General features: G+C 40.7%; 1 protein-coding gene across 1 annotated transcript in view; it reads right to left on the reverse strand.

The window, feature by feature from the left end:
* Positions 1–299: 299 nt before the first annotated feature.
* CDKL4 (cyclin dependent kinase like 4) overlaps positions 300–16,467 on the reverse strand; it is a 33,027-nt gene continuing 16,859 nt past the window's right edge. The window contains exons 4-9 of the mRNA XM_028117242.2: positions 12,083–12,173; positions 10,974–11,171; positions 9,478–9,560; positions 7,378–7,434; positions 2,622–2,756; positions 300–401 (exon numbers count right to left, since the gene is read on the reverse strand). Of these exons, the coding sequence (XP_027973043.1) occupies positions 300–401; positions 2,622–2,756; positions 7,378–7,434; positions 9,478–9,560; positions 10,974–11,171; positions 12,083–12,173 (666 nt within the window). The remainder of the gene's footprint in view (positions 402–2,621; positions 2,757–7,377; positions 7,435–9,477; positions 9,561–10,973; positions 11,172–12,082; positions 12,174–16,467) is intronic.

Raw genomic sequence — 16,467 nt, forward strand, 5'->3', positions numbered from 1 at the left:
ACAAGCCCACAAATTCTCACTATAAATTGCCTCGGGAGGGGCTGCTCTGATGAAATGGAAATGTCTCCTCCGTATGTGCAGTTTCAGACTCTATAACATTTAAAGAAAATGTTCTAAAAGATAAAGTTGGCATGTAAAAAGCACAGGCAGAGGAATCAGTAATGATCAGAGCAAAACAATTCTAGAAGGCATCTTAATTTTCATATGGCTCATTTGCATTTGAAACACTGAGAATTCCTATCTCTCTTGTACAAAAATGTGTACATATTAAGTTACTTTCCACTTGAAAGAACATTTTCCTAAATGTTTGGAAGATGATCAAATTTTAACTGGAGGACTTGTTTTCTTCCATCAGGTGTGGGGGAGATGTGGCTTCCTGGTATGAGAGGCAACAGTTGATTCTAATAGCAGAACAAGACAAAAATAAGAAAGTAAATGGAAAAGAATTCCTATTTGTACAATTTGATTTAAAGATGGCAAAACAAAAAAGGATACATATGATACAAAGATGTCGAAAGACATCAATTTAAAATCAAATAGGGTTAACTTTCCAAAAATTGTGATATTCTGACACTTGAAAATTAGGTTCTATTACTTATTCTAGGATTCTCATGGATGTAGTTGATTTATTTCAGTATGTTTATTTCTGAGTGTCTAGTCTGTGTTTAAAAATTAGATGCTCCCCAGCTTTTAGACAATAATTTCAAGAGTCTACATTCTACTTATCTTGAATTTTTAATTTTAGGATATTAATTTTAGGATATTTGACAAAACAGTAAAGATTTAAAACCTCTTTACTATCAATTTTAAACAATATTTAGTCTTAAGGAAATTGTTGGTTACTCACTCAGAGATCTAGAAGTTGGTATCCAGGGGGAAATTTGAACTCACAAAGTGAAACCACACTGAATAGAAAGATCTTTTTAGTTTATTTTTAAACTAAAACTTATTAAAGAATTTTTAGTTTATTTTCTGATACGATAAAATGTTTAGGGAAGAGGCTTATGTTCAGAAAGAAAACCAGAACCTGAAAGACATCCCTGCCTTTCTCTTGGCCTTGCTCTCCAGAGACTTCACCTAGTGGCGGGAGATGCTTAGGCATGGTCTCAAAGGTGGGGGCTCTAGTAAGACTTCCTCCTGAGGTTGGACAGGATGCAGTTGACGAAGGACACAGAACATGACCTGAGTTCTGGAAATGAGATTATCTGGGTCTATGCTGCTCTTTGTGCTTCTTTTCCTTTTGGAGAAATAAAGTCCCCGATCTGCATCAGCTGGGCTATGGGGTATGAAGGAATGGGGGACACAGCTGTGAACGGGAGATTCCCAGGGAGAGGAGCATCCCCACCTCCTCGAGGCGAGGCTGGTAGCAGCGTAGTTAGGAACCGAGGGCCAGGATGGGGCACTGCCGCTCTTCACCCTCCCAGGCCAAGCGGGGGGAATCTGGTGACATGTTTTTTTAAGGAGACAGTGTTTTAACACACAATTCACCCTGTATTTCAAACTGCTGCCTCAGACTTATTTGAGCAAACTCTTAACTTTTGGTTCAGTAAAGTGCATTGGGCTTGACTTGCAAACACATAACTTAAAACAGTAAAAGATAAAATGGTCTATGTAGTAAAAGTTTGAAAATTATCTTAACATGTCATCTTATTGGTTAGTTTGATCTTTCTCTCTACAAACTTCGATTTTAATGATTAAAATGGTGAAAAAAAACCACAACAACCTGCTTTCTTCCTTTATGGTAGACATGCTAATGAGAAGATAAATGACCAATAAGTAGATCAAAGGCTGAAGCTGAAGCAAACAGAATGGGATGATTGTCCGTCTGGTAACTTGAAAGTTACATCTTTGTTTATTAATAAGCAATGTTCAGCTATTTATTTATTTGGATAATATTTACCGAGTACCTTCTATAGGTCAGACACTGTTTTAGGTGCTGGGGACACAAGATGAAAAATAAACCCCAAACCAAAACAAACCTACTTCTGTGGGGTTTATGTTTTAACCTCAAAGTTTTTCTGAAACCAAGTAAAGCAACAGTCACCTAAGAAACTGCAGAATCAAGGTTTGTCATATTCATCATCTTATTCTACGATACTGGCACATTTTAGGATAAAATTTGGTTCTTAGGTGTTTGAGTTTCATCTCTTAGTATCTGCCAGAGCTTGTCCTTGGTTTTGAGGAAAAGCCTAGGGAAGGTAAGCTTAGGTGCCTGCCATCAGTAAAAAGACGGGAAGAGTTGAATTTCCTTTATGGTGTGTCTGGAGGCAAGAGAGGGTCCTGGGCTTTCCTTGGTAACGTTCAAACTCAGTCCTGCTGTAATTAGGGTTGTATTGTATGAAGTTGTTGTATTTTGGGTACATGAACTATCCAATCAGTGTGGCAAAAAGTTGAGCAATACTTCGATTCAATCATATTTGGAATAAGATTTTGCAACAAATTTGGATATTTTCATAGTTTTATGGTTTTATTACATCAATCACCAAAATTTATTAAGATAAACAAATACAACTAAACCAGTGCAAAGAAAGGTCTTGGTGTCCACCTAGTCTCACTTTGAAAAGTAGAAAAGGAAAAAAAAGAATCATTTTTATAGCACTTTAACTTTTGAACAGAGGTACCTGCTGGCGTCTTCTGTTTCTTCCTTCAGTACGTGCTTTTCTTTTAATTTGGTCCTCATGAAAAGAATCAAAGTAGGGGCTCTCCAGGAGTTGGGCACAGGTTAATCTGTCATCAGGATTCATCTTCAAACACTCCTTTGGAAGAAAAGAAAGTATTAAAAGGGGGGTCTATTTTGTTACTGTGATCTGAAACTGAATAACTTGTTAGAGCAAATACGAGTTTAGAAAATCTTCAGGTTTGTATATTACCAAGTACTCAAAACTTGTTAATAACTAGAATTGCTTTTCTTTTGCCATTTCAAAGTCTTGAGGGTAGAACTGAACATTCAGTGTCTCTGGAAGGGGGCTACAACTAGAGCAGGTGTTTCTTTTTTTTCCCAAAGATTTCATTTATTTGTCAGAGAAAGAGAAAGAGAGAGAGATACAGAGCACAAGCAGGGGGAGGGGCAGGCAAAGGGAGAGGGAGAAGCAGACTCCCTGCTGAGCAGGGAGCCCAATGCGGGGATCATGACCTGAGCTGAAGGCAGACACTCAACCGACTGAGCCACCCAGGCGTCCTGTAGATCAGGTGTTTCTACCAATGACACCTCTTCATCACGTGTTAAAGCACATAGTTTGTGCGACACTTCAAGTGTGATCCCGCGCATAATCCCAGGACCAGCTGCATCAGCATTACCTGGGAACTTGTTGTAAATGCAGTTCCTGCTCAGTCAAAAGCACTGGGGTTGGGCTAGGGCTACTGGAGGCTAGTAGAAGCCTCTAGCTTTGCCCCCAAGAGAGGGAAGGACTCTGCCAGCAGTGGGGCTGGTGGAGTCCCGTCACAAAGATTTTCTTCAAGAAGCCCTGATACTCTTTGGCCAGAGAATGGGGCTTTTCCCATGAAGAAAGGCAGATTATGATCCTTAAGAAATTAGAACAGCCTTAGAACACCCAGGCACAGGAGACCTGAAATTTCCTGCCTTACGGCCATGAAAGAGAAGTAAAACTTATCAACATAACAGACTTAGTTTGAGGCATTTGGGTGTCCAGATAATTATTTTGACTGAGGCTGCCCTGTTGTGTCCATTTCTCCCTAACCCCAGCTGACCTCAGGTCTCTGAGATCCCTGCAAATGCTGCCACCCCTACAGTCTCACCTGCCCTTCAGAGCCGTGTCTGATTGGACCTGGCTTTAAGAAACAACCCTGCTTGGCATAATCAGATTCACCTGTCCCTCCAGAGCATCACCTGCTCCAAGCAGATCCCACCCTACCCCCATGTTAATGATCCGTGCCATAATTAAGTCTAGCTGCTATTGGGGGTCTGTCTCCTCAAAGCCTAACACTGTCAGGACTGTAACCAGCACAGAAAGACTGATATTCCAGGATTCTGAATCTAAACTGTGGTGGTCTATTTCTTCATCACTTCGTTCTGGCTTTTGCCTCCATCATTCCACTTAAGTGACTCCTGTTGTTCAGACCTATGACTTCCATGTTCATAAATCCAGTAGGTAGATCGTGTTCTCATCTCCACAGTGTTAGACATGACTGACCACATCCTCCTCCTCGAAACTTCCCTTGGCTTCTTGATGCCTCCCTTCCCTGCTCCTTACCTCGTGACCACCCCTTCTCAAACCAGCCTGTGTTAGTTTACCTTCTCCACAACGGGTGGGTGGAACTCCTCCAGGCTCAGTCCTAGGCTCTCCTTTCCCCTCTCTGTTTCTAGCTAGTCTCACTGACTCTTAAGGCTTCAATTATTAAGGTTTATCAGAGACTTCCACATGTATATTTCTGGTCCAGACCTCTCCTTTGAACTCCAGACCCACATATGCAGCAGCCTACTTAACAGCAGCCTATTTAACAGTTCTCATTTATCTCAAGGGCACTGTTATGGATTGACTATGTTGAAATCCTAACCCCCAATACCTCATCATGTGATCTTATTTGGAAATAGGGTCTTTGCAAATGTAAATGGTTAAGATGAGGTCATACTGGAATAGGGTGGGCCCTAATCCAATGGGATGGTGTTCTTACAAGAGGGAAGACACTACAAAGACAGACACCGAGAAAACACCAGAAGACAGAGACAGAAACTGGAGTTCTGCTGTCATAAGCTCAAGAATGTCTGGGGCTAGTTTCTGGTAGAGGCCAGGAAGGATCCACCCTAAAAGCTTCAGAGAGAGCATGGCCCTGTCAACATCTTGATTTGAGTCTTCTAGTCTTCAGAATTGTGAGAATAAATTTCTGTTGCTTGCAGTCACCCAGTTTGTGGTACTTTGTTACAACAGCTCTAGGAAACTGGTACAGATATCTCATGGTTGCCACCCTCCTCTACTCACTCCCCAGATCTGAATCATAATGAAGTCCTATCAGTTTTATTTCCAATCATATGTTGAATTCATTCACTTTCTTTAATGGGCTTTCAATCTATTGAAATCTGGTCTACTAAATACCTATGGGTTTTTAGTTTAAAGAACATTTTTAGATTCTAAGAATAAGCTGCTAATGCTGAGCTGTTCCATGGGGCCTGGGCTAGAACAATATCCTATTTTGTTAGTTCTAGGAGAAGTGAGATGAATTGGGTGGAGTTGAGGCTTCTGAGTTGTTGACTGCCTGGATTAATACCTTTCTATACACCAAGAGGCCGATGAATTCTCAGAGGTATTCCCTGATCAGAGTGATCCCAACCCAGGAAAGGTTTTTATGATGAGGGACAAGAAACTGGAACTGCAAAGTACATGTTAGGTCCTTTTCTTGAAACTTCAGATTTCATAGAAAAGCCTTAAAAATATTTCCAAGAGCCTACAGATTTCTTCTTTGGCCAGATTAAACTAATACAGTGATAGGATGTTATGGCTATGAAAGCAACTGAGAAAAAAATAATACAGTGTCTGTTGTCTCAATTAAAACCAAATGAGGAGAAACACACAAGCTCTGCTGTTGATTGGCTACTCCATGCCACTACTGACTTTGGCACTGTCATTGGCTGGCACTTCATGCATTTGAGCAGGTGCCTGCATAGATGATGGCCTAGTCCCATGGGATGACTACCTATTATAGTAGCTGGTTTTTATTTGTTATTAAAGATGTCTCAATTGCAATTAGTGAAAGAAAGCCTTCCTTCATCTAGCCTGGGGCAGAAGTCTAGGAAAAAGGGTGTGACCCACGGAACAGCACAATCCTTGATGCACTTAGAGAATCCTTGGGTCTCAGGTCAGACATTACAGGTATAAATCAAATGGTTGTGCGACAAAGCTAGGCTTCATCCAGAACTGGGCAGGCAAACAGGGCACTTCACCTTTGGAGCTGAGGACAGGGAGTTTGTCCAAAACTTGGAGTTTTTCTGCCCTGGAGTTGCCTTCCAGGAAGTTTTCTCTCTCGTTAGTTAGAGGAATAACTAGCAGAAGGCTCGGCCTACACGTGAGGATGGGTTGAGTTTGTGGTGCTTGACAGATACCCTCCCCGCAGGAGGCCTTGCTAAATTGCAGATGGGTCAGAACCTGTCCAGAGCAAGGTTGGGAAACTGGAGTTCTAGGACAGAGCCTGCAGGTGCTGGGTTAAGGTAGGTCAGAGCAGGGAGACAGAGAGAAGGCAGCAGAGGGCCAGTGAAGCACTGGGAAGTGCGGTCTGAGGGCACAGAGGTGTCAGGCTTTCAGGAGGACACAGACCAAAGGAATCCAGCACCTTGGATAGCACCTTGGCAGTGACCACCATTAGCACAATGGCAGGTCTACGCAATCCGACTCTAGGTCAACCAGGTGGCTCTGCCTTCTAGATCAGATGACTTCTGAGCTCGGCTGTGTACCATGAGCACCTAGAGGGATGTTTAGAGATACAAATTCCAAGGTCCTATACAGAGAGATTTTGCTTCTGTAACGCTGAGGTTAGATACTGGAATGTATATTTTTTAAAAAAGCTCATTCTGATGAGTAGTCATTCTGGTGAATACTATGGAAACCACTGCTATAGCTAGAACTTAATTGGTTGCTAAAGATAGATACCTTTACTGATATCTCCATCCGTATCCCACTAAGAACTTTCAGTATCCACAGTGGAGGTAAGAGTCACATCTTCTAGCATGGGTCAGTTGGTCAAGCATGAATGACAGACTAGTCATAGGTGAATTTCTTCTGCTTTTTATTAGAATTTGTCCTTTGACTATTTCTTTTGGGCCTAGTGAAAGAGCTATATCTGGTGTCTGCATGTCTCTGAGTTTGCCTGGTCTACTAATTTAAAAAAAAAGATTTTAAATTTTATTTAACCCAATGTATCTAAAACATTATCAGTTCAACATGTAATTAATATCCTAGAACTTCTTAGTGAAATATTTAATAGTCTTTTTTATAGTAATTTTCATAGAAATCTAGTACATCTTCATTCAAATTAGCCATATTTCAAGTATTCAATAGTAATATGTAGCTAGTGACTACCATATTGGACAGTACAGTTCTAGACCTTCAAACATTCATCCTCATAAATTTCCATAGTCTCAATATACTGACTTAACAGTCAAATTTCCTAATAAAGGCAAAAGAAGTAATGGTGTTTGTCACAGCAAATGCTAATTATACTCTTCTGTCTTTGACTAGTTTTAATGGATATGTTAGAAAGATTACTGCTTCAACTACTGATGTTCTTTAACCATAATTATTTTACAGTTCCTTATTATGTTGAATGACTACTTGGCATTATTTGCCCTACTGTCAATCCCTCCAAGAGTTTCCAGCTTCAATTATTACAATTTGCTGTCAATAATGGTTATAATTAATCCTTAAGTACCTTCATGAAATTCAAAGACATGGGATGAACATCCGAGAACTTTTCTTCAAGAGTTTCCTAGAAAACAAAATAAAGAATTTCAATGTTACATAACAACAAAGTTATGTTTATTTTGAATATATTAGAAATAAGAACACTTTGGAGAAAGACTTCCCCTAGTAGGTTAGATAATTCCTTTTAAGGACGTTTTTAAAGTCCTATTTTTATATAATTTTACACTATAGTTTAAAGGTTTAAAAGACAAAAACTGGAATTATTTTCTTAATTTCACAATGTCTTGCAATTGATGCTTGGTGAATATGAGTTCCAAATATCCCTGAAATCCTACAACATTATTTTATTTTTCAAAGATTTTATTTATTTGACAGAAAGGGAGAGTGCACACACACTAGCAGGGGGAGCTGCAGGCAGAGGCAGAGGGAGAAGCAGGCTCCCCGCTGAGCAGAGAGCCAGATGTGGGACTCGATCCCAGGACCCTGGGATCATGACCTGAGCTGAAGGCAGATGCTTAATGACTGAGCCACCCAGGTGTCCCTACAACAGTACTTTCATATCTGTGCGGATTTACTTATGGGGATGCTTTGAGCATTAATGAAAATGTGTTGAACTACATGTGTATGAGCACTACAGAAAGCAAGAGAATGATAAAATTCAGAATAGTAAGGAAGGAAGAGAATGGGATCAAGGGAGGAGCACATAGGGAAGGGGAAGCTCCAAAGATAATGGTAAGAGTCTCCTTTATTTTTTTTTAGTTTTTTTTTAAACTTTTCTTTTCTTTTTTTTTTAAGTAGGCTGTTCCCCCAGCGTGGAGCCCAACGCAGGGCCTGAACTCGCAACCCTGAGATCAAGACCTGGGCCAAGATAGAGTTAGACGCTCAACCAACTGAGCCACCCAGGTGCCTAGGTAATAGTCTCCTTTAACTAGGCACCAGGTACTTGTGAATTTGTATTTAAACTAAACTGTTACATAAATATTCTTTTGTAATTCAACCTCTAGCCTTGTTAATTCAATGTTAACCTTTTGTTATATTTGTTAAAGCTTTAACAAATATAGGGGCGTCTGGGCAGTGCAATTGGTTAAGTGGCTGACTCTTGGTTTCAGCTCAGGTCATGATCTCAGGGTCCTGGGATGGAGCCCTGGGTTGGGATCCATGATCAGCATGGAAGTCTGCTGAAGTTTCTCTCTCCCTCCCTCTCTGCAACCCTCCCACTCACTCATTCGTGCCCCCTCTCTCTCAAATAAATAAACCTTTTAAAAAAAGCTTTAACAAATATAAAAGAAAGAAATCTAGTATAATATATCAAGGTATTACATGAAATACCGAATTTAAAATGAACAAGGTGTCTAGAAATAGTCAGGATTGTTCAAACCTCGGCTTGTTCCCACAGCCATAAATCATGATGTGGCTTTACAGACTTCCCCATCCCTGCTCCACTCTCGTACCAACACACAGCACACACCTCTTCTGAAGGTCCTTTCATTCTATAGGCAGAATTCAGACCACCTGGAGCTTTAAAAATCATAGCCCACGCTTAGGTGACACAGACAGGAGATCAAGGTCTGTAGAGACTAAGATGGCAAGTAGTCATGGACACATTCCCAAAGAAAGGCAAAGACCACAGCAAGAGCATAGCAATGATCAGTGTGGTCTGGAGTTTTGATTTGGATACAATGAGGGTCATTTTGTAGAATGACTTTCCACGTGAAAATATCCGCTGTGAAGAAACGGTTTTTATGGACTTGGGCTTTGTTTTACAAACTGAAAAAATAGAGAGGACTACAGTAAGTACTGTTTAACAATAGATAATTATTTCAGGAAAAGTTGCTGAGCGTTTTGACTAAAAGGATCAAGGTATTTATGTAAGGAACTAAATATAGTTTCGCTTCAAATTTAACATTAAGTTAATCTTTGACTAGATAGGGCAAGTAGACTTTTAAAGAATTCTCTTGGTTAATTTATGCTGTTTTATATAACTTCTTTGATCTGTGTCAGTGTGCCAGAAAGAAAACAGGAGCCAAAAGTACAGATATTGTGAAAAATACCCCTTTAAAGAAAGTTGCAACACAAATAATAAAACGTCCAAGATTGAGCAGTTTACCATGTCTTCTGGCTCAGGAATACTGATGCCATGGAAAAACTGGTTACTTTTGAAGATAGATTGATGTCTTAGGATTAGTTTTCCTGCAAAATACAAACCATGTAACTCATGACAAATTTGATAAAAATAAAAGTGTTTAAATGGTTAACTTCTGAGGTCCAGATACACAAGAAATACTGAGCCTGATCATTCCTTCCCGATTCAAGAGGAGCAAGTCGATGCAAAAACATGCCTCCTCAGGGCAGGGCAGGCCTCCCATGCAACTCTCTTTACCACAGGTGGCTCGGTCTGCCACTCAGCACCCCTGCCAAATGCGGAGGTCAGAAAACCTTGCTGAGGGCTTTACACATGTGATCTCATAACTCTCTCACAGTAGTTGCTATTTTTAATGAGCAAAATGAGGCTCAGAAGTTCAATAACCTGTCTAAAGTCGCATGGTGATTAAGAGACAGATGCAGGATTCACCCTCAGGTCTGTCTCATGTCTGCTGCATGTAAATTTCCACAGTCCTTCTGAGAAATCAAACAATACATACTTAACATGTGGCCTGTGGTGCTCCTCAACCCCTACATTTTTCATGCTGTAGAATTCTCCAGAAGAATGCGTTGGAACCAAACAGGGACCCGCATCAGACCACACAGCAGTGCTTCCATCGCCCAGCAGCCAGGCTGCCGGGACAGGCCAGGAGCAGGAATTAATAAACACCCACTGGGTGTGTAGATGTGTCACTTTCCTTGTGTCCATGCTGCTTCGTGTAAAGCTATAGCCGACCTTCTGGGTCGCGTCCTCTTCCGACCGCCACGGATGCTGACACATGGTGGATGCTTATGACAGAGGCCCCCTGAGTCCCATTCCTGCTCTGCATTAACTGTTGTAGGACTTCAGGCCAATCATGGAAGCTCCCTGAGCCTTAGTTTCCCCATTTGTAACATAGGCACGATTAAAAATGTTATACTGTCCTTAAAGGGTTTTTCTTAAGACTGCAAGAGATGATGTGTGCGAAAGTAATTTGTAAATTCTCAAGTGCTGTATGAAGGAGCACAGTTGAGGAGTTGCAACGGAGACAGTATAGCCCACAAAACCTAAAATATTTATCATCAGGCCCTTTTAGAAAAGTCGGCTGACCCCTGCTCTAGAGTAAAGGGGGGAAATCCCTCCTTTGCAGTGGGCAGAAATGACATTTGATCAAATATCTCTTAGAGTCCGCTCTGTGCAGATGACTCATATCCTTGTTCCTATCTTAGCCTGACAGGGAAAGTAAGTGGATAGTTTATCCAAGGCTAATTGACTTGACTTGGAAAGGCACCTGAGAGCTCCTCACTTAGCAGAGTTATGGCTCCACATGGAGAAAATAGTTGGACTTTGGTGACAACCCAGCACAGGCAACCGAGTAGCACTTCGGAGAAGCTACAAAGCTCTTGTGTTACATCATTACAGTGATGTCCTATCGCTGTAACAATTGAGCAACTCTGGAAGCCATAAAATGCAACTCCTACCCAGTGTTCTGATGATCAGATAAAGCTGGTCCACATCTGATTTTCCAGGCCAGAGTGGCTGGCCTGTCAGAAGCTCTGCAGAAACACAACCAGTGGCCCACACATCTACGGAAGAACCGTACTGTGTATCTCCCACAAGAAGTTCAGGAGCTCGGTACCATCGTGTCGCCACGTAATCGGTGTAGGCGGCTCCTGGAACTGCAAAAGCGTCAGTCAGATTGGGGTGGGGGGTGTCACATTTCCGTGACATGTGACCTACTCCTGGGAGCAGGTCAGGCATTCGGGCAAGCTACAGTAACTCCGAGGCCACAATATTCCTCACTGTTGTGGCAGCGAGGCACCAACTGCCCAAATACTTCCGCTGTGCGCTTGGAGAGTCAATTCAACTCCCAGGGGTCCCTTGGCTTAGTTAACATCAGTCTCATCCCACACAGAGGGGGGCAGGAATGAGGATTTCTGTAGTGGAACTTCAAGTTGAAACCAACTTCCAGGTGCACTGTGAAGCTACCTGCGTCTGTCCTACCAGGAAACTGGTTGTGTGCACACCCACCTTGCAGTGAGTTGTTGCTAATGCGTGTTGTGGCCTGCCGCACAGTTCTAGATTCAGGGAGAAATCATGATCTGTTCCCCTTTCCCTTTGATTCCCCCTGTCTGGGATGACTTCCTTTTTCTTAGCACTGTCTCTGAAGCCTCTCCTTAATTTTGTTTACTCTTCTAGTCTTACCAACCCCACGGGATTTTCCCAACCTCTCTGGGGCACAGTAATGTCTCCCTCCGGGGAACCATCTGCACCCTCGCTTTGGTACTTCCCTGCAAACCATCTTGTATTATTCTTTTACTTCAGATTGTAAGTGCATGGAGAGCAGAAATGCATCTTATAACTCTTTTCCTCTACGAGGCAAAGCACATAAATATGACATCCAATAAATTGGAGTGGAGTGGAGCAGAGTTGCAGTGCACACTAAGGTACTGGCTAAAAGGTAAAAGTAAACTTTTCCTCTTTGAATAATCATAATGTCTGTCACACTTAGCATCCGTTCACTATCTAAAGTAAGAGTTTTATCATTTCACAATCATCTGAACTGGATAAGTGAAAAATTGCTACTTACTCAGAATTCGTGCAAACCCAAAGTCACAGATCTTGATTATTCCTTGCTTAGTTATTAAAATATTTTCAGGTTTTACATCTCTGTGAATACACTGTAAGACAATATTTGATTATTTCTGAGTCATCAAAATGACAAAGCATAATAAACATTAAACATTAATTTAGATGGTAAACATAGCTTATGAGGTAAAAACAAATATGCTTTTCCTTCATTTTTCTAAAAGAACTTTAATTGGCAAATATTCACTCATAAATCTTATCACACCAAAAGAAGAAAAATCAAAATGCTGCCATATAAGCAAAGAAATTGAAATTATAATTGTTGGATAAGAAAACTTTTTTTTTTGAGAAGGTCGTGTCATACAATTATTTCTTCCACATTTTACTGGTCTCTACTTAAACTGCAAGAGGTAAAGCCCTAGATGAGATTAGACTCAATGTATCTCTGATAAGAACTGCCGCCCAAGAATCTCAATTCATGTTGAATAAGTATTGCAGATTTGAGAAACTGGAAAAACATTTGAATGATAACCAAAAAAAATCTGCTTGAAAGTTGGCTTGTAACTGGAGTGACCATATTATTTATTGCCCTAATTGGGATGTATGAAAGGAGTGCTATTAGTAATTACGCCAGGAAAACAGGACCAAACCACAACTGTCCTGGGTAAGCTGGGAGGTACGGTCACCTACTTCTCAAGAGACGCTGAGCCTTCAGCATCAGGGGACGAGGACCACTGCCACTCTTCCTCATCAGTGAGCTAACCTGGGAGGATTAGCAGCTCTCCTGGGATATGACCACACAGCGCTGTCTGCCGGGGTCCATCCTGGGAGAGCAGTACACACCTCCATGAGGCGTTCTCCCCTCACAGAGGCTCCTGTTGTTATTCCTCTGTAGGCAGAGACCTTACAACTTGCTGCATCACTGTAAAGACCCTGAATGGAGCACATACTTCTTGCTGGACGTGCGAGGGCCACACGGGTAAGGAGGCAGGCAGGCTGCATGAGCCTCACTCCTTGTTCTTCCAGAAATGACTGCTCCATGGTGTGGAAGCCCTCCAAGAACACAGCTCAGGCCCTATTCTTCAGCATTTTATCTTTCCAGTCCTTCCTCCCAGACAAGCAAACAGATAAAACTGATGTTCTTCTTCTGCAGCTCAGCCCTCCTCTAGAGCTCTGTCCTTCTCAAGTCCTTGCACGTGAATTATTTCATTCCTGCCACAATCTTGTGACTGCAGGTGGCCACTGACAGGGTCTCTGGATTGACTGTCACAGTAATCCACTCCTTTTGCCTCCTTCCTCTGCTGTGCTGTCAGTCCCTGTATATATTCCTGCCACACTGACAATTCTGAAGTAATTTTTCTTTGCTTCTATGGTAGCTATCTGGGAAGAGAAAAGGCTGAGTCCTAAATTCATTTTAGGTCACAAAAATGGCAGTGGTAACAGAAGCTTGTTCCTAGTTAGTCTCAATTATTGTCAACTGTCTCATAATTTGTATGACCAACAAAAGAAACTTCTAGGTCTCTTTAGAGTCCTAAGGCCTTTGATACTAATTTTTTAAAAAAATACATTGCTATAATATAAACCAACATAGTTTTGAGGTCCTACCTTTTAAGCAACACATTTATGAAACTTGGATGAACACTCTGAGTCCTAGTCACAATAGTTGGTGATTTACTAGGAATAGGTTATATTCCTCAAAAGAGTCTGCATCAAATTCTAAAATTTCTGGACTACGTGTGGCCTTATCAAGCAAATGGACTTACACTGACACTTGTCTTTTGGTCTACTTAAATATGATTTTTGGACCTAATGCAAATCCATGCAAAATTTTTAGCAATTTATTTTCCAACCAAAAAAAAATACCAACAAATGAAGTACTGATGTGTCCCAAAGAAACAGAAAAATTACTGGTGTAGGTGCAGGTAAGAGAAGCTACTAATGAAGAGGCAGAGGATATTGAAGAAAGCAAAAGAGAGTAAAAATGCCTGGAACAGTAGGAAGTCAAGCACGGAGAACAGAAGCTGCTTAATCATACAACATTCGCTTTCTCTGCCACAAAGCCACACTCCGTGCACTCTCGGCAGTGCCTTGTGCAGTCAGCTTGCTTTCCACCAAACACCAAGAAACCTGCAAGTCGGTGTGACACAAGCAGGGTTTTGTTTGTTTGTTTGTTTGTTTTTTTAAATAACTTAGGTTGCATACACAGCGTTTAGAAAATGTTGTTCAAATTGGGTTATTGTGGCTAATGTGTAATCTCATTTTTACTGACTCACAAGTCAACAAGAGGTACCATGATCCTCAACTTTAAGAAACTCCAGAACTTTCACAAATTGCTTCTTGTAATACCTGATCAAATAATAGTTTTCTTATTTTTTTAAAAAGATTTTATTTTTAAAGTAATCTCTACACTTAGTGGGGGGCTCGAACTCCTGACCCCAAGATCAGGAGTTGCACGCTCCACCAACTGAGCCAGCAAGGCGCCCCTAAATAATCGTTCTCTATTATCTGAGAAGGTTGTCCTCTTTGAGGTTTAGAGATGATTACTAATACAGCAGTGAGGAAAAGGACCCCCTTCTTCACAACCAGAACATTAGTATAAACGAGATGATGATGGATTTTTGCAGCCTGATACACATATCTTGGAAGTCACTGCAGTTTTGTCATTTTGCGATGGAGTTCTTTTTGTCTAATATATGAGGTATATAAAAATCCACGAGTTCATTATGATACTAAATGGGTCACTTCAGTTAACTCATTCTAGCAATATTAGAGAATAAGAAAGAACAAAATGAATAGGTACTTTCTTAAATCCAGTGCTTTTCAAAATTTAATGTGCACATGAATCTCCTGGAGACCTTGTTAAATGCAGATTCTGATTCAGTAGATCTAAGGTGGGCCTGAGATTCTGCATTTCTAATGAGCTCCAAGGTGATCTCTATTAATAAGGCCTTAATCCCTTATAACTTTAACCTTCCTTGTCTTGGTTAGGATCACCACTCTGGAGATAATAAGGTAGTCATGGTCTCCATAGGTTGAAAGCTGTGAATTTTCAGCAACACCATTGGGTCAGATTGCCTTTTCTATTCTTTGAGAGTATCATGAGGGTTCCTTTAAAAATAAGGAGAGGATAAAGGTTTTGGATGTAGTACTGTAACAGCTTACATATGACCTACATTTTTTCCTTTGCGTGCATTTTAGTAATAGATAAAAAAATACACAAAGACTTACCATAGCATAAGAAAATGAGATAACCAGAATTCAGAAGTAATTCCCATGTTGGAGGAGGGAAGTTTGAAAAATTATCCATTTTTAATAGAGGTCATGGATTATCAATTGGAGATTTTTAAAACTTAAGATACAGAACGTGTTGTTCTGAGCAGAGAAATGATGGCAGTTGCATTGAGCTATAATAATGTTTGGGTCTGCTGGGAACAGTAAGTCACAATCAGTAGGTAAGTTGATTGACTGATTCATTCATTCATTCATGAAGTTATTCAATAAATACTTATTGAGCGAGCACCTTTTATATAAAAAGATCTATGCTAGGTGTTGAAGAGATAGAAAGATAAATCAGCCCAGACGTTGCATTCAAGTTTATAACCTAGGACACAGGAAAGTGTCTGACTATATAAAGGACAAACACTTATGGTAAACAGAACTTTCAAAAAATCATTTTAATTACCCATAAAACTCCTACAAGAACCTTAGGTAAACTTTAAAACCTCTGATAGCATGGTAGAAAATAACAGAGACATGGTTTTATTTATTTACTTTTTAGTTTTTTAGTTTTTTTAAAGATTTTATTTATTTATTTGACAGAGAAAGAGAGAGTGAGCACAAGCAGGGGGAGCAGCAGAGGGAGAGGGAGAAGCAGGCTCTCTGCTGAGCAGGGAGCCCGATGTGGGACTTGATCCCAGGTCCCCGGGATCACGACCTGAGCTGAAGGCAGACACTTAACTGATGAGCCACCCAGGTGCCCTGAGATGTGGTTTTAATTCAGCATCATCTTTAGGAAGTATTTGAAAGCATTTGCATCATGAAAACCAGCTTATGTTTCTTGTGAACAATATTTCTCTATACTTTATTTTTTATTTTTATTTTTTTTAAGTAGGCTCCATACCCAGCATGGAGCCCAGTGCGGGGCCTGAACTAACAACCCTGAGATCAAGACCTGAGCTGAGATCAAGAGTCTGATGCTTAACTGACTGAGCCACCCACGTGCCCCAACTCAATACTTTATTAATAGAAAATATAAGCTTTTGATTGATCCTAACAAACTCTTCATTGACTTTCTTAAAACTAAAGGAAGTTTCCTCTAAGTATTGAATATTTCCATGATTTTGCATTCTTTTCCAGCAATTCTAGACTATGATAGACATCATGCTG

The sequence above is a fragment of the Eumetopias jubatus genome, unplaced genomic scaffold (assembly GCF_037043125.1).
Source record: "Eumetopias jubatus isolate StellerSeaLion01/CBP00866 unplaced genomic scaffold, mEumJub1_p1.0 scaffold_9, whole genome shotgun sequence".
NCBI lineage: Eukaryota > Metazoa > Chordata > Mammalia > Carnivora > Otariidae > Eumetopias > Eumetopias jubatus.